We start from the raw sequence: 18,017 nt of genomic DNA on the forward strand, positions 1-18,017 counted from the left end.
TTGACAGTCACGCACTATGATGGACAAAAGGGGGGCAGACCTTTTCTTAGAGTGATCGAGTTATCCACATAGGCTAGTTAGACGTACTTAAATGGGTCGGGGGAGGAGGCCCAGGCGCCGGAGCCCCTTGGTAAGTCAAGAAAAAAAAGGCCCAGGCATCCAATTTGGATCGGGGATAGTTCAGGGGCCTTTTTTAAAAAGGTAGGGAACAAATTCGGACCCGGGGGTGGATTTTTGGGCTGGATTGGGTTTAAACCCCTTTTCACGTTATTGTGAGGGGGGGGTGGGGGGGGGGGGTGTTAGGGTCGGCTCTCGGCCCATTATGAGGCTACGGGCCATTTCATAACAAGAATTCCAATATATCCTTGCAGCCCAATCAGCTGTACAAAACTATAGCTGAACAAGAACAACCATGTCGTCCTTGGGTGACAAAATAAATGATGGTAGCGTAACAGTCTTTGGTGAGTTTCAGTTGTGTTATCTGCTTCCTTCATTGCTCCTTTTTCTTGTAGAAAACATAGCCTAATTTGCCATCGGCATTTCCACCGCTTTACAATCCTCATCGCGGTCTTGGGCTTCTACATTGCTTGTGTTGCCCATGCCGAACAGCTTGCCCATCTCCTCCAGCGTCCGCCCACGAGTCTCGGGAAGGCAGGTGAAGACGAACACCCACGCAATCACGGTCATGCTGGCGTAGAGGAAGAAGGCGCCGCCGATGGTGATGGCCTTCGACAGCGACAGGAAGGTCATGCCGACCACGCCGCTGACGGCGCGGTTGAACGCCACGCCGATCGCGCAGCCGAGCGCCCGCTCCCGCAGCGGGAAGATCTCCGAGCTGTACACCCACGCGACGGTGCCGATTCCGGCGGAGTAGGCGGCGTTGTACGCCACGGTGCACGCTACGGCGAGGCCGTTCGCCCACCGTGCCTCGGCGTCCGGGCGGAGCCGGTCGGTCGTTATGGTGAGCGCCGCGGCGAGGCCGGCGAGGGCGACGGCCATGCCGCCCGTGCTGACCAGCAGCAGGGGTCGCCGGCCGACGCGGTCGAGCAGGAACATGGCACCCAAGGTGACGAGCGTCCTCGTCACGCCCAATGCGCAGGTGATGCCGAGGAGGCGGCGGTCGTCGGTGATGCCGGCGCCCATGAAGATGCGGGGGCTGTAGAGGACGAAGGCATCGATGCCGGAGGCCTGCTGGAAGAAGTGGATGCCGAGCGCCGAGAGCAGGATTCGCCGCATGGCCGGGGACGGGGAGAAGACAAGGTCCTTCCAAACCTGCCACTCTTCGCCGCCGCTCCTCTTGGGCACGGTGACCACGTCGCCATCGACGCCTTCCGGCAAGCCCGCGGCCGCCTTGATGTCGGCTAGGCTGCCCGCCGCCTCCTCCGGCGTCTCGGTGATCTTCTCCAGCACGACCCTGGCGTCTCTGAGCCGGCCCTTGAGGACGAGCCACCGGGGAGACTCCGGCATGCCGAGCACCAACACGGCGAGGAGGACGGATGGCACGGCGTTGACGCCGACCATGACGCGCCAGCCGAGGTAGAGAGGGAGCCGGGCGAACGCGTAGTTCGACAGGTAGCCGAGGAGCACACCGGCGCAGCCGAACACCTCCGGCAAGGACGACATGAGGCCGCGGGACGACGGCGGCGATATCTCGGCGGCGTACACGGGAGGGATCATGATCGCGTAACCGGCCCCGACGCCGGCCACGAACTGGCCGGCCATGAGCATGGCGTAGTTGACGGACAAGGCCATGAGCAGCGCGGCGGCCAAGAAGATGCCCGCAGTGAGGATGACGGTGCGGCGTCGGCCGATCCAGTCGGATGTCCGGCCGGCGGCGAAGGATCCGATGACCGAGTAGAGGCTCAGGACGCCCATCAGGACCTCCAGCTGCACGTCAGTGATCTTGAGGTCCTTCTTGATGTACAGCGCCGCGCCGATCAGTACGCCAAGGCCTGCGATGCGGAACAGTCTACATAGATGATACACAATCTCTCGGGGGAAAAAAAACAAGAAAGATCGACGGAGATGAAGGATTTAGCTACCATAGCCAAGGATCAAGGAGGCCATGGAGGCATGAACGGTGCATGTGGCGATGTACTTCACATTGCTCTTCTTGGTGTCGACGGACTCCGCCACGGCTTCGGAATTCGCCATCGTCGACACTTCCTTATTTGGTCTCTGCTTAGAAACTCCAGCGTTTGGTGGCGCTCGATCTACACCAGTGAGTTGAGATCGAGTATTAATCAAGTGTTTATCTAAAAACAATATTTAGGGTCCTTCTCAATGTACGATCACATGAAAATGAAAAGGGCCATACTTGACAATTTGTACTTTATACTGTTTCAAAATTCATAAGCCATTGCACATTGGTGTACATGGAACGCATGTGGAGTCGTCTACGGCTCAGCGGAGTCCATATAATTTGTACTCACACCTGCTCTGTTATTAGAATGCCTATTGTATTATTGGATTGGATCAGATCTGGACCAGCAATTGCAACCTATGACGAACTGACGGAGTACTTCCAATAGCATTCAGGATTCAGACCATCAAGTCAATCGCTTAAATATTTGTCAGCACTTGGGTTGCCACCGCTCATACCTTCCCCATTTTATTCTCCAGGACTGAGTTGTCATATTGCAAATATAATACTATTTTCATCATAAAATATAGCTACTTTATTTTAAGTTTGTACCAAGTCACTAATATGTTAGGGCTGACAAAGTTTAATATAAAACCTGCAGAGAGATAGAGTAACAAACAAAGTTTAATATAAAACCTGCAGGGTTACAACCATTAGAAGCTGCTGTCTTACCTCTATCCAGAATAGCATCAGCAGAGTAACAAACAAAGGCCAAGCAAGTTGAGACAAACACACGATGAGGAAGACACCCAAATCAGAAGTTCAGAACACGACCGAAGGAAAAGTTAGCATGTTAATATCCGAAGATTGTTTCTCCCTCGATACCCACCCTACAGGCGCAATCTCAACTAGAGGCTCCAGTCTACGTTACGCAGAGATCAACAGCACAAGAACGTCAGTACCAATTCTGAGAACAGAGATTTCCAAAGCGTCATGATAGATATGGTTAAGCTCAGGGGCGTGTCTATTCTTCAACCCATACAATTCTGAGAACAGAGATAGATAAAACATCATGATAGACATGATTAAGTTCAGGGGCGTGTCTATTCTTCAACCCATACATACACCCTAACATAGCAGTTAGCTTCACAAAATACCGCTGCTATCATCATCAACAACTACTGTTACCATCATCGAAGGAACTACTATCCCCATCGATCTTAGCCTACATCATCAAAAGGAAGTAACAGTCTCAATGGTGAGCTCCGGCTAGTTCCTACTTACCGAACTAAAGTACTAAACCCACCTCACTGCCTCAGATCTCCTGCTTGGCAAGAATGTGCTTGATCCAAAGGGCACGATGCGGTTCAGACATCGCCAGGAAGGCAGCTCCACGGCCTCTGCCATCGACGAGGTAGGAGAGCGCAACCAGAAGCTCCTCACGGGTGAAGCCCGGGATACACATCACGGTGGGGTAAAGGTCAGGGTGCGGTTCAGCTGGAGCAGTGGCAGCACGTATAGCAGATGTGAGCTCTGCAAGGGCCGCACGGAGGGGAGCGAGCTCCTGGGCACTGTATCCTCTCCCCCTCCGTCTCATCACCTGGAGGAAGCACACTGAAGCTGCAACAACAGTCAGAGCAGCACCCTGAATGATCAGGCGCCGTCGAGCAAGCTTGATCCGGTCAATCTGCAAAGAGGAACTGCATCAGAAAGGCACTAGCATTCCAATTGCATGTTCATAAATTCCTACATAAAAAGAAACACTATTGTGATTTTGTGATGTTCCAACGAACAGACAATGCTAAATGATGAGTTTTATGGCAGGGGCTCCTGAGTTGGTGTGCAAAAATGGAAATCCAACAAACTCGTTGCTCTAACATTCTCTGAAACAAACCAACTATACTGAGGCCCTGTTTGGGAGGAGGGGTTAAAATTTAGCTCTGGGCTAAAGTTTAGCCCACTCAAATAAAGAGGCTAAAATTTAGCACCTAGGGTATTTGGATGGAAGGCTAAAATTTAGCATATAATAGTCAAAATGACTCACATGCTCCTGCTTTTCTCCTCCAGCGTTGCCCCTCCCGCCCGCTTTTTCTCCTCCCGCGTTGCCCCTCCCGCCTGCGCACGCTGCCCCTCCAGCCCTCCTTGCATGCATGCGCTGGCCCCCCTAGCATGCATGCGAGCTGCGCTGCGCTAGCCCTCCTAGCCCTCCGTTCTCCTCCTTGCACTGCATGCATGCCTCCGTTGAAGCGCCATGCACTGCATGCATGCATGCCTCCCTTTCTTCTTGATTCTTCTCCTCTCTCTTCTTCTCTTTCTCTTTCACTCTTACAACCATGCATGAGAAGGGAATATTATGTCTATTACAATGTCTAATAACTCCAAAATAAAACTAAAAATACATTATCATTACAACATTGAAATCAATTTTTTAAGACCTATTGTACAAGGCATGAGCTATTTCATCTCGAAATGCATTCATGTTGCTATCTTCATCTCCTCCTTGGGTACTTGTCCCACCTCCTCCGCGGTTTGAAGTTCCGGGCATTGGAATAAAATTTTCATCACAATCGTACAAATCAAATTCTCTATCGGCAATACCATTCTCTCGAATAAAATTGTGAATTGCCATGCATGCCACAATAATTTTGCTTTGCTTGTGCATTGGAAAACTTGGTATACCCATTAGTATCCTCCACTTCATCTTTAAAACTCCAAAGGACCTCTCGATAACATTTCTAAGTGATGAATGTGCATAATTAAAGGTCTCTTGCATATCTTTGGGCATTGAACCATTACGAAACTCCGGTAGATGGTACTTCGTACCCTTGTAAGGTGCTAGGTAACCGAGACGGTTAGGATATCCTGAATCAACTAGGTAAAACTTGCCTACAAATGAAGGCAAACTTGTTAGGTAAAAAAACTAGACAACATATAAGGACAAATGTAAAGACTATCGTATAGAAACTAGTGTACCTGTAGGAGGATGTGGAAACTTGTCACCGTATTTTTCTATAGCATCACTGAACACTCTCATATCATGGACCGATCCAGACCATCCACTAACAACAAATGTAAACCTCATATCGAAGTCACAAATAGCTAGCACATTCTGTGAGGTATACCCGTGTCTCCCTGTATATTGCATGACCTTTTCACTTGGCACCACGACTGGAACATGTGTGCTATCTATAGCTCCTATACAGTTGTTAAAATATGGAGCAAACCGAGAGTTTAGTAATCTTTTGTGCACCGTCTTAAATTGAGGGTCGAGTGGCCTAATATTATCTACTGCTAGCTTAAGAATAGTGCATAACACTTTGTCGAACGTACGGCTTATTATCTCCACCGACCTCACAAATCGATCCTCAACTTGCCTAAGTGACTGCGGTGCACCAAGTATCCATAGGAACATTCCTAAAGCCTCCACTGTTGACATATCTCGAGTCCCTCTCAAACCATAGGAGTCAACCAATAAATCATGAAGTTGATGAAATAATGGGCAACTCATCCTAAACATGTTATAACAAGAGGTCGAATTTGACAATGTTTCATTTACCCATTCAAGGCCCGTCACTGTTGCAACCCTCCTTGGAGCTTTGTGTATGTAAGATTCATAGTACATACCGAGGGTTAACATCATATTGACGAACTCCAGATTTCTCTTACGACGGTGCATTATGAGCTCCATAGTTTCATCTTCACTAGATAATTCTTCCATAATATGATTATCCTCATCATCACTTGAAAATTCAGTTGAAGAACTAGCATCCTAAATCATAAACAATGCAAAAGATTAGTTCTGGTAGATAGTATTCCATCATACAACTGGTGCCATCGAACTCCGGAAATATCACCATGCTAGGCACATAAAAGCATTGTGAAATCTGGAGAATGCTGAAATACACTGATTATAAGCGCTGAAAAAACAAGCCAGTGGCATTCCTACAGTTTTATAGTGGTGTTAAGCCATTAACTCATCGCTCTAGCATTCTCTGACATTCCAACTACTCTACATAATGGACCACACACACAAGTGCCAACATGCTAGGTGCACAAACACATTGAGAAATTTGCAGAATGCTGAAATACAACTGATTATAAGCTAGTTGTTGGAAAACAGCCGAGGGCATTCTTACAGCTTTATAGTGGCGTGTTCTTGCAATGGACGAAAAAAAAAATTGTCATTGTTACATACGCAACATTCACGCCCAACACAGGTCATGGCATACACTGATACGCATCTACAATTGCGAAAACTACACACTGCAGGCCCCTGCAATGCGAATCCACAACAAAAACAAAGGGCCAAGTGAACGGCCAATGCTGCCTCCACAATGGCACATCCATGGCCTGCACTAAGCCATCAGTCAGATCTGACGAAGCACATCAGTCCATCCCACGTGCTCTCATTATCTTACCCAAATCCCAACTGCAACTATGAGATGATCTCTAATCTAACAGCCTCTGCGTCAGCATTGGCTGTGCCGTGTGGACTGTACCGGGTGGCATTCAACAGATTAGCAGCAGGAGTCAACTCGCGGCTCCACAAAACAAATCGGAACCCAACAACTATACGAATCTGCAGCACCTCAAACTCCGGGGAGAAGACGCAATCAGCTAACGGGTGTATGGGACTGCAAATCTACGATTGGATCTACGACTCGAACCCGCAGCTCAAACGGGGGGAGACGTTTATCCTTCAATCCCCCGGAAGGAAAAAGGGGGAAATTAGGTGAACTTCCCCTCAGACAAGGGGAAGAAGCCATTCGTGCCGGATACGCACCTCAGCCGCGGCTGCAGTGGTGCGTCGGCCGGGCCAAGCCGGGAGGGCGGCGCCACCGACCGCCGCGAAGAGGCGCCGCTTCGCCTTGGGGCTGCCGGATCCACCGCCGGCTGCGTCCCCGCCATCGCCCCCACCGCAGGAGGCTGCCGCCGGCGAGGCCGGGACCGAGACGAGAGGGCGCTTGCGGGAGACGGGGCTGCCGCTGCCTGCTGCGCTCATGGTGGAATGGTCAGCGGTGCGGCGTGATGTTTCGGCCGGAGTGTTTCGCACGGTTTTATGGCTCGGCAGATTTCGTTTCGCGGGTTTGAGAATTGGAGCCTCCGTTTCCAAATCTCCCCGCGCAAATTAAGCTGGCTTTCGAGTTTCGATTCGCAAGAGTAAAAACTGGAAAGAGTATTGTCAGTCCTTAAAAAGATAGTTACTAAAAATGAAATAAATTCCTCCCCATTCCGACTCCATGTCTTCCCATCCAATTCCTCATTCCGCTGGTGTCTTGGGCCGCACCACACGCCTTGCCACCCTCCCCATCCAATAAGCCTAACCAAACCAACCTTATAAATGATCCACTGGACCACTCGGGCCGACAAAAAATCCGGTTTCTTTTGGGCCCAAAATCTCCACCCAAACCCGCCCATTAACTTCATCGGACCAACAAAATCGGACCTCATTCGGGTTGGGCCACCCGTCCTTTTTATGTAAATGTAATTCATTTTATCACCTTTTTTTTTAAGCTGCGAAAATCAATGCCACGCCCGGCCCTAAACGAGCGTCGGGCCGAGTCTAACCATGACCTCAAGTACACGTTGCTCCCTCGGACCAAACCCAACAAGGAATGCAGAGGAAGTTGGGAAATCATATCCTTCTTCCGGAAGATAGATAACTAAACATCTATAAGTAGTAGTAGCTCAATAAATGGCCCACAACGGTCCAACAAACTATCTCAACATTATACGAACCATCTCAATATTTTTATGTAAAAATGTTGGTGAATGTAAAAAATGTTAAGCAAAAAAATATTGGTAGGTGCAAAAAAATGTTAGTGCATGTAAAAAATTGTTAAGCAGAATGTAAAAAAGTAGAGAAAAATATTCGTAGAAATAAAAAATTGTTAGTCAATGTCAAGAAATGTCGATAACAATTAAGTCAGACCTTTTTAAAAAAATGTTAATTGATGTTTAAAAAAGTTGTACATGAACTTATATGGGCTTTAAAAATGAGTTGCTTATCTACCTTCCAGAAGACATATAGGAGATCCGGAGGAAGTGCGGAAAAGTTACTTGGCTTCAATGAGATTCGTGCGTGAGCTACTGATCGTCTGATCGCCCTTCCTTCTTCCTCTCTTCTTTCTCCTTTCTCAGTTGCCACGCCGCCGAGGAGGTACGGAGGTAGGGTTGGCCGAAGAAAGAAGAACAGGAAGGAGATGGGCCTTCAATGGGCTAGAAACTACATCTCCTATCTAGGTTCCGAAAGGTGACCATGCTGTGTGGACCCATGGGCTCAGCTGGGGCCTAGGGCATGACACGTCGATGCGTGATGCACTAGCCACGCGAGGGCTGACCAGAACACTACAAAACAGTGACTCGGGGGTGACTCAGGTAGCCTGCCGCAGCCCCCACCAAATCCAAGGCCGGCCGCCGCCGCCGGTAACCAGCCGGCCAGCGGCGGCCCGAAGCCGGTGCCGCGCGCGTATCCTCCCCTCCTCCTTCCTTGTCTCCTTCTCCCTCTCCTTCTCTCATGCTCTTCTGATCTAGGTCGTCTTGGTCGTGCCGCCGGTCGTCGGAGCCGCCGGCCACTGTTCCCCTTCGCTGGATCTGTTGCCTTTGGGCCCAGATGTCACACTCGATTTTAAAACAAAACCAAGTGCTACCTATATGTATGTTAGGATTTAGTTTCATACATATAGTGACATCGTTAGTGAATAATAGTAACAATATCACGTGAAAAGATATAGAGTCTATCCGAGATTTACAGCTTAATCCTAGAAATAAATGCTCCAAATTTCACAGGCAATCGACTGGAGGTTGCGTACGCCTAGAACTCAGCACCATATTGACAACAACTTCATAGCAGCTTCTTCTTCTAAACAACGTTGGTTATAGTAAGGGTGAGCACATGTCGTACTCAGCAAGTGTAGGGAAAATATGAATGCAAGGCTTCAACAAGGAAAGGTTTATTGGTTTACAGCGATACGCAATTTTAGTTGGTCATATTTTATTAGCACCTCATTACTAGGTATAAGTATATACCAACCCACAATTTAGCATAAACATAAGTCATAAGCATATGGCATAACCATAACCACGATTTAAGTCCATCTTCAAGTTCAATTACCATGTGAGGGTCCAGGCTACTCTTGACCGCGAGCATGGCTTATATATCAATTTTACACTCTGCGGAGGTTGTACACTTTCACCACAAGTCGCTTAAAAGTTTAGAAGAACTTTAGACCCAACCATGCTATGCTGATCAGGCACTCATCACACTACCAAGGTGTGACTGCATAGGGACGCTATGAGGCCTTTACAAAGATTCTCTAATAAGAAGTAGCCCTCTAAGGTTTCCGGATTAGTAGCGGAGCATAAACCTCTCTCGAGACTGTGAAGCTACCATAGAGCAGATCAGTCTGAGGGTCGGACTATACCCCATCTGCCGTTGTCCCTCTTGCCCTTTCGGTAAGACTGCTTCAAACTATAGTCTCTAATTAATTAGCCAAGATCAGAGCCATGTAGTTCTTGTGGTTGTACTATTTTCCTGGGTGGTCGCTCCATGTTCCAATTAAAATATTGTGATCTTGTGATTAACCATAGGTATAGCATAAAATAAAACAAGTTTAATTATTGAATTCATTGAAACCACCATAACCCAAGTATAGCAGCTAAGCATATGTACCCAACAAAAAGGTAAAACACAGGTTGACAAGGAATGATCATAAAAACTAGGAAAATCTTAATAGGACCCATCAACATTAAATGCAATCATATGCAAAATTGATTAAATAAAGTTATTAGGATAGAAGCACAAGGACACACTTGTCTTTCTCCAAAGAATAGCTGCTCAAATTATCTTCAACTCTTGTTCCTCAAAGTTCTCGAACAACATTCCTTCTACTCGCATCAATCATCGACACAAGCATACAAAGCAAACAACAATCACAACTAAGAACAATACATCAATCATAGGAAAGCTTTAAAAGAGCGCACTAAAGGATAAGGCTCGAACCTAAGGTCACGAACGCACAAGAAACACAAGAAACGAAGCTATGGTTGAAAAGGCAAAGCTATTGAGAGATTATTATCAAACAACAAAAGACTAGGTACTAGATATATTTTTAACTCAATAAAATCATGTGTAAAGGTTATTTCAGAGAAACACCTTACGTTAGAATTAACTCAAATTGTATTAGTATCTGAAAAAGTTGCAATAAAATTAATCAAAGAAGCCCTAGGTTGGTGTGGCGCGCACGCGGCGTCGGCGCACAGGCGCAGCTGCAGCAACAGCTGGGCCCGAATGGGCCTTGCTGGGTCAAAGCGGGCCTGGCTCGCGAGAAAGAGGCGGGGCCTACCAGAAGAGAGGGGAGAGAGGGAGAGAGCTAGGCCACGGGTTGGGCTCGCGGGTGCAGGCTCGCCGCAACGGGGTAGGATTAGATTATTTTCAGAAATAATTTCTCGTGAAAGGAAAAATCCAAAAAAAATCTAGATAATTCGATTAAACAACGAAAAATACTTATGAAAATTTCAAAAATTCCAAGAAAAATCTCAGAGATAGATTGGGACACGAGGAGTCCAAATAAAACACTTGCAGCTCTTAAAAAGGGTTCTAGAGCCTTCTAATAAATAGGTTTAGCTCTAGAAAATTGAGAATAAATTCTAATAAAAGTTGGAAAATTCTTAGAAGAATCTGGTCGTCGTCTAAACGCATGTTAAAATATTTGCAGTCAATAAACACTAAGATGCATCGGCATGAATGCACACATAGAACAACACTTTTTAATGTAGAAAAGCAACCAATTGTTTTTCCTATACTACATTTCCTGTCAAGAAAATAAATGTTAATTTTTTTAAAAAAAATATAAGAAAATCATTGTTTAATTATTCTTTTTAATCACATCCTGAAATCCAAAAATTTTAGAGTGTGACACCAGATGTGCACTCTCCCAGGCTCGGGGCCCCCGTCTTCCTAGCTCGACGAGCACGATGGTGCCACGTCGCTAGTGTCCCTGGAGGAGCCTCGCCACGGCAGCGATCGGCAGCACGAGGAACCAGAGCTGCTGCTGCAGCACACGGCGCAGTGCCGTTGCTCCTGGCCAGGGGTTCTGGATTGACTGCATCGCCTCCGCCTTCTTCACCGCCAACACCGACAAGATGTGCTGCTCAAGGTCCTTGTTGGGGAAAAGAGCTTCACATGACACCTCCACCTTTGTAAAGGTCGAAAGGCCTAGTTGTAAATTTTGTACCCACCAGGGGCTTGGGGGGCCCTCTATGTAAAGACCCATGGGCAATGATGAGGGGACTTACCTTGAGCACTCCCACACTTCCCCTAGTTATATCTTCTTCTCCACTTTATCTCTCTTTTCCTGTCTGGGGGAGTCAAATCCCCAACAGTGGCGCCCACTGCATGTTTGACTAAAAACATAAAATAATAATTTAAAAAGAGAGAATTAATTTCAGAGTAAGAAGAAATAACTTCGGAGGGAGGTATTCTGACTTCGTTTCACTTCTTCAGTGTGACTGATTTCAAGATTTGAGATTTTACTTCGTTTCTCAGAGATTCGAGATTTTACTTCGTTTCTCGGAGATTCGAGATTTTAAGATTTTACTTTGTTTCTTGGCAATTCAAGATTTTACTTTGTTTCTCCGCGGCTAAATGTTCAACTTCGTTTCTCCGTGGTTGAAGATTCAATTTTGTTTATCAAGATTCAACTTTGTTTCTCCGCGGCTGGAGGTTCAACTTCGCTTATCGTGATTTAAGGCTATCCGCACCGCTCCGTTGCTAAACCAAGCGCTAAACAGGGCATGGCCCACATGGCCCATCGGGCCTGTATAGATAATAACCTTGTAACGATGCCGCGCAGGCGCCTGTAAACCATCCCCAACCCCAATGAACCCCATCCCCAACTCAACGAACCGCCACTGCCGCCACCGACTGCGCCGCTGTCTCCCTTCCTATCCGGTGAGTTCCTCATCAATTCCTTGTAGCAACGAGTGGCCATAGCCTAGAAGCATCCATTTGAGCTATCATATACTCCATCTGGCAGCCCAAATAGCTGGATTTGATCTCGGCATGGCTGGCTGCTAGGGTTCGTCGCTTGTTCCCTCCACTCCATCGAGGTCCTATTCTGTCCACCCGTCGCCCATTCCCTCCACGGTCATGGCAGGCTACTTTGGTTCTTCCATGTGTAGAACGTGGGTGATAGAGGACGAGGATGACGAAGATGATTTTTATTTGATTGTTGATGACGACGACTTGGAGGTACTGGAGTCGTTTGAGCTCGAGAATGCTGGACCCTCTCATCATAAACGTCGTTCCAATGGTCCACCAAAGCAGATACGATAGAGGGATCATGCGGTCAGGGATGCGAGGATCCGTGCTGACTACTTTGGTCCCAATCCTGTTTACTCAGTGTTTTTGTTTAGTCGATGGTGTGTTTCTGGTAGTCATGGATTGCTTCATGGGTTACTTTGCAGTACATTGACAGACCTTATCTTTGTGTGCAGGTTTCGAATGCGCGTCCATGTGTTTGAGCGCCTTGTTGAAGCGATTGAAGGTGCAGACTCCTACTTCAAGCAAAAGGAGGATGCCATTGGCCGTCTTGGGCTCAGTGGTTTGCAAAAGGCAGTTGCTGCTATTCGCATTCTTGCATATGGTCTACCTGCTGACGCTGTAGATGAGTATGTCCGTATTGGTGAGTCAACTGCTCGTAAGGCTCTCCACCATTTTTGTCAGGCTATCATTTCTGTATTCGTGGAGTACTATCTATGTGCTCCGAACGCGGAAGATGTAGCACGGCTTCTCAGAATTAGAGAGCAACGTGGATTTCCGGGAATGTTGGGAAGCATTGATTGTATGCACTGGGAGTGGCGCAATTGCCCCTCGGCATATAAAGGCATGTTCACAGGGCGTGGGAAGCATCCATCCATGATACTTGAGGTGGTAGCTTCGCATGACCTTTGGATATGGCATGCCTATTTCGGCATGCCAGGCAGCTGCAATGATATTAATGTCCTTCAAAAGTCGCACGTCTTCTCCGCATATTTGAAAGGCCAAGCAGCTCCGGTATCATTCACCGTTAATGGTCACACGTATGACATGTGTTACTATCTTGCTGATGGTATATACCCCAATTTGTCGGCTTTTGTGAAGACAGTTTCCCATCCCGTGGATATGAAGACAGCACACTTTGCTAAGGAGCAAGAAAAAGTTCATAAAGATATTGACAGCACTTTTGGTGTCCTTCAGTCTAGGTGGGCTATTGTTCGAGGCCCTGCATATGGTTGGAATTGTGAACAGATTAGGGACATTATGACAGCGTGCATAATTATGCATAATATGATTATCGAGGATGAAGGGAAACTTGTAGAGAATACGAACTACGACAATGTTGGGGTTCCTACTACTCCATACCAGACCATAACCCAAGAGAGAGTGGAGTATATTAATAAACATCATAAGTTGAAGAATACTGCCATCCATAGCCAATTGCAAATGGATCTTATCGAACACCAATGAATGTTGCATGGTTCATCCTAATATTGTAATCCTGTTATGTATGCAGTCATAAATATTGTAATCCTGTTATGTATGCAGTTATAAACATCGTAACCTGTTATGTATGCAGTTATAAACATCGTAATCCTGTTATGTATGCAGTCATTACTACCATCCATACTGGTTGTTTTGTAACCTGCTGGAAGATGAACTGTGCTGAAATGGGCCTTTTTCAATTGAATTTCTTCCAGGTTTTGTTTGAAATGGGTTAGAAGTACAGAGAGGCTGAGCAGGTTGGGACACGCTAATTCTCTCTTGCTCTTTTGTTGTTAGGAATTTTGTGAACAAATTATTGTTCCTTTTGTTGTAAGGAATTTTGTGAACAAATTATTGCTCTCTGTTTGGAGGATGTACTCCTAAATCTGATCTACCTTCATTGGTGAATAAGTATGCAGACAAGGTACTTCTGAAAACTTCTGCAGAAACAGTTGTTTAAAAACCAGAGAAAAAAATCTGCTATTTTTGGTGCTCAAGTATTCATCAGCACATCGGAGCTCACATTGATTTCCCTTTGAATCTTGTTACTTGCTTCCTCAAGAGTTGCCCCTGTAACCTATCTTACCTGAAATTATACCGTTGTACTGTTTTTATGTTCATTGTATAAGTCATCAAGCCAATACTATGCTTCAGCTTGTTTTGATGAGTTGAGATTGGAAGGATTCTTGAATCTGTAACACTGTGTAAGACTGACTGCTAACATAATAGAGGTGAAATTAATTGCTGATTTGACAGATTAAATTTTATTTTGAAACACTCAGAACTCCTATAGTTGAAGGACTATAAGGGACTCCATTAAACTCTTTGTGTCTTGTACATATGTAGTTCAAACAAATGTGCGCAAAAGGAAATCTACCCTGTAATTTAATTAAGCACCAAAATGATATGGAAGGCCTTGAGGTCTAGAACTAGTCTTCTGCAAAGCTCCAGAATTTTGGTGTTTGTCAGCAAGCCTTGAGCTCTGTTCTTGTCACTGGTATGGAAGGCACAATAGTAGACTTGGAGTACTTCATTCAAAAAGATATGTGTGGCGGAACCACCTCGGATTAGCTTGATTAAGCAGAGTTTAGCCGCCTAACATGCGACACTCCTGCCTAACTCGAGCTAACACGAAGCGCCGTCGGATTTCATCCGATTTAACCACTTAAACAGGATCGAGTTTAGCAAACCCACACAAGGTGAGCGGTTACAGAGAATACAACAAGTCCACGGATTTAAACAAGTTTTACTCATTTTGGTTCCACCATAAAATTCAACATTAGGGTTTACAAAACAAAGAACAACAGAGAAAACTAGCGGAAGACTTCGTCGGGGTCGGATGTCCTGGGCGAGGCCAGCCAGAACATCATTGGGTCCTCTCCTCACCGTCCGAGGAGGGGTCCCACTCGACCGTCCAGCCTGGCGGGAGCTGGGGCGGCCAAGCACCAACCAGAGAGGGGTCAGACGCGGCAGCTTCACCTGAAAACAGAAGCCACAACGAGGCTGAGCTACTAAGCTCAACAAGACTTAACCAATAGGAGTAAGGACTACTCCTCCTTCTAGACATGCAAGGCTTCTTGGCTGAGGGGTTTGTTTGCCAAAAGCACTAAGTATAACCTTTTTTCAAGTTTTAGCTCCGGTTCTAAGTTGATTAACCGATCTAGGTTTTGCCAACTATTCTAAGAAACCATAGAGCCAAACAAGACGTGTAGATATAACAACAAGATTGCCATCATCAGATTCCTCAATTACTCAGGGTGACATAGCGATCAAGCAATCTCAAGCTGTGAGAGGCAGACGAATCGATTCGAGTTCTTTAACCATGCATGGTGAACCTAGCCTCACGACATCCGCGCAACCGGAGGTCGCTTCCTGTGTCGGCCTTCCCCATCAATCCCCTAACCCATGTCGGGCCCATTTCCTTTGGTGCAAGGTTCCACAGACCCGGCCTCTGCCGTCCTGTGACCACACATTGCCACCACGTGCGACAACCAGCAGGGGAAACTCCGTTCCAAGAACAATGGGGCGACCGCTCATGTCTAGGTTCAATCCGGTACTAGGCTTCCTCATCCCATACTAAGTATGAGGCTAGTACTTTCAAACACTTGATCACGAACACCACCACTGTCGGGCCTTAGCAAATTTCATAGACAGACGGGGCGACCATCCGACCACCAAAGAGTTACCCAAAACCCTGCCCCGTCCATCGTCCTTATAGTTATAACAGGAAAGTAAACATGCAACTCCTATAACTCGCGAGTGACAGGAAATCACTCGGCTTTTACCGTTTTCCTAGTTAAGCAATGCAGCTACTCGGTCCAACAGCTAGTGTTCAGATCATGGGGATAACTAAGGCATGCACCTAGGGTTTCAAACAAATCCTATACGTAAATGCACAAGCATGTTACAGAAGGCATGCGCAAGTCTGGTAAAACACGTAGGACTTTGATGCAACCGGGGCTTGCCTTCAAGCAAGGAGGACGGAAACTGCCCGGCTCCGGGAGCGACTTCGACTTCGGAGGGCAGGAACTCGGCTACAGCTTCTTCTTCGGGCGCCGGGTGAAGCTCGTAGAAACCGTCGGCGAGGTGCAACTCTACACGAATGCAATGAAGGGTTAGCTTAGACAGTTAGTTCAACAGCAACACTGGCTCGCCTGAGCCCAGAAACTCGCGACATAGAGCAGGAGGCGATGGTGGTTCGAGAGCTGATGCTAACCAAAAGGTAAGGGTGGAAAAAGAACTAGTGGTCCGATCCTTGAACTAGAGGACGTGAGAAACCCGGGGTCCTTAGACGCAAGCGCTAAAGGTTTCCCAAGTTTTACACATACACCCTCGAGTTGAAGAAAAGATCACAGCCAAGCCCTCGGGCGAGGCGGATAAGGGTTGGCAGAACAGGCGGGGTCGGACGAGACGGAACTGGGGTCGGGCGGATAGGAGGGGTCGGGCGAGGCGGACTGGGGGTCGGCAACTCACCTTCTTCCTGAAAGGAAAGCGTGGGGTCGGGAGGGAGCAGACTTGGACGGAGGGGCTAAGGCTTCGAGCAAGGACTAAGACCGGCAATGCTCCGGCGGCGGCGCTGCTTCTTGCGGATCACAAGAGAGCTCTTACGCAGCACGGGGGAGCAAGCTGCTGGTGACTTGGAGAAAACTGAGAGAAACTGAGAGCAGAGCTCCTCAGGACTTGGTGTGTGGCGCTAGGAGCTTGGGCAGGAAGCGAAAGAAGCTAAGGGCAACAAGAGTGGAGGGAACTCCGACGATGGGGGCATTCCTTTTATAGCTGCTGAGGTAAAGAAACGGAAACGGCGCGGGGAGAGAGAAGGGGGAGCGGCGCGAAGGCCGGGGAGAAGCAATGGAGTGCTCTGCCTTGGCGGCGATTGAGCAACCAGGGCAGTGCTGCAGAACTCCGGGGGTGACGCCAGCGATCATTGCGCTCTGCCGTCAGGGCGGCGAAGGGGCGGGTAGACTGGTGGTTGGGATTTGGCGGAGAGCGGGCGTCGTCGTGCGGAAGAGGTGATAGAAGCGACCGGTTAAACGGCGCTAGGATCAAGGGCGCACAGGTGAGAAGACAGGCGAACGCGGGCGCGGGGGAGAGCGCGGAACAACAGATTGTCGGGTGGCTTCTGACAGAGCGGGGAAAGGAACTGTCGCGGCCGCGGTCGGGGTTGGCGGTGGAGGAATCGTCGTCTAGCGACGACCGGGCGGCACAACTGTGGCTGAAGGGACGGAAAAGACGGGCGACATCGGTCTCCGGGGCCGGGATCTGGTAGCGTGATGATGGGCGCGGGAGGCGAGGCTCTGCAGAAAGGGGTGCAGAGGGCTTCCGCTGCCATTGGGGAAAAGGGGCGCGGGAACCCACTCTGCTGCTTGCGTGAGACAAAACTGAGCGGTGGCGTCGGAGGAAACGAGCCACGTGGCAAGGAAACTCTAGGGCAGCCATGCAACTCGAGTGCGGCTATCGCGGGGGATCTGGAAAAGATCTCGCGGGTCCACCTGTGGATAGATCTGATGGGGGAGGGAGATCAGCAGGATCTGACGGTGAACTGAGCTCGCCGGGGTCGGGAGAGGGGCGAAGCAGGCAGGGGTCGGATCTCAGGGGTCGGGACTGGCGGAGAACTGGGCACTTAGGTGCGGTCAAGCCAAACAGCTGACTAAGGTTAAGGGATGGGATTAAGCCTAAATGGGAAGGCTTAGGGGTCGGTCGTTACAGCAAAATGAGTAAAACTTGTTTAAATCCGTGGACTTGTTGTATTCTCTGTAACCGCTCACCTTGTGTGGGTTTGCTGAACTCGATCCTGTTTAAGTGGTTAAATGGGATGAAATCCGACGGCGCTTCGTGTTAGCTCGAGTTAGGCAGGAGTGTCGCATGTTAGGCGGCTAAACTCTGCTTAATCAAGCTAATCCGAGGTGGTTC

General features: G+C 48.0%; 2 protein-coding genes across 3 annotated transcripts; both read right to left on the minus strand.

Annotated features, from left to right (window-relative positions):
- Nucleotides 1–482: 482 nt before the first annotated feature.
- On the minus strand, nt 483–2,154 carry LOC101779170 (polyol transporter 5). The gene is made up of 2 exons (XM_004980306.2): nt 2,043–2,154; nt 483–1,952 (listed from the first exon to the last, which is right to left on the minus strand). Exons 1-2 carry the CDS (start codon nt 2,152–2,154, stop codon nt 523–525), a joined length of 1,542 nt encoding a protein of 513 aa, XP_004980363.1. The 3' UTR covers nt 483–522.
- A 930-nt stretch (nt 2,155–3,084) lies between these two features.
- Nucleotides 3,085–7,328, minus strand: LOC101784136. Of its 2 annotated transcripts, XR_002678723.1 has the most exons (4): nt 6,867–7,273; nt 5,057–5,852; nt 4,128–4,969; nt 3,085–3,770 (listed from the first exon to the last, which is right to left on the minus strand). XR_002678723.1 is itself a non-coding variant. In XM_022828863.1 (2 exons), the coding sequence occupies exons 1-2, from the start codon at nt 7,083–7,085 to the stop codon at nt 3,399–3,401; spliced, it is 591 nt and encodes a 196-aa protein (XP_022684598.1). In that variant the 5' UTR covers nt 7,086–7,328; the 3' UTR covers nt 3,085–3,398. The 2 variants fall into 2 exon arrangements, 1 of the variants encoding a protein (XP_022684598.1); XM_022828863.1 differs by lacking the exons at nt 4,128–4,969; nt 5,057–5,852 and having other exon boundaries at nt 6,867–7,328.
- Between the last annotated feature and the right edge of the window lie 10,689 nt (nt 7,329–18,017).

The sequence above is a fragment of the Setaria italica genome, chromosome VIII, assembly GCF_000263155.2.
Source record: "Setaria italica strain Yugu1 chromosome VIII, Setaria_italica_v2.0, whole genome shotgun sequence".
Taxonomy (NCBI): domain Eukaryota; kingdom Viridiplantae; phylum Streptophyta; class Magnoliopsida; order Poales; family Poaceae; genus Setaria; species Setaria italica.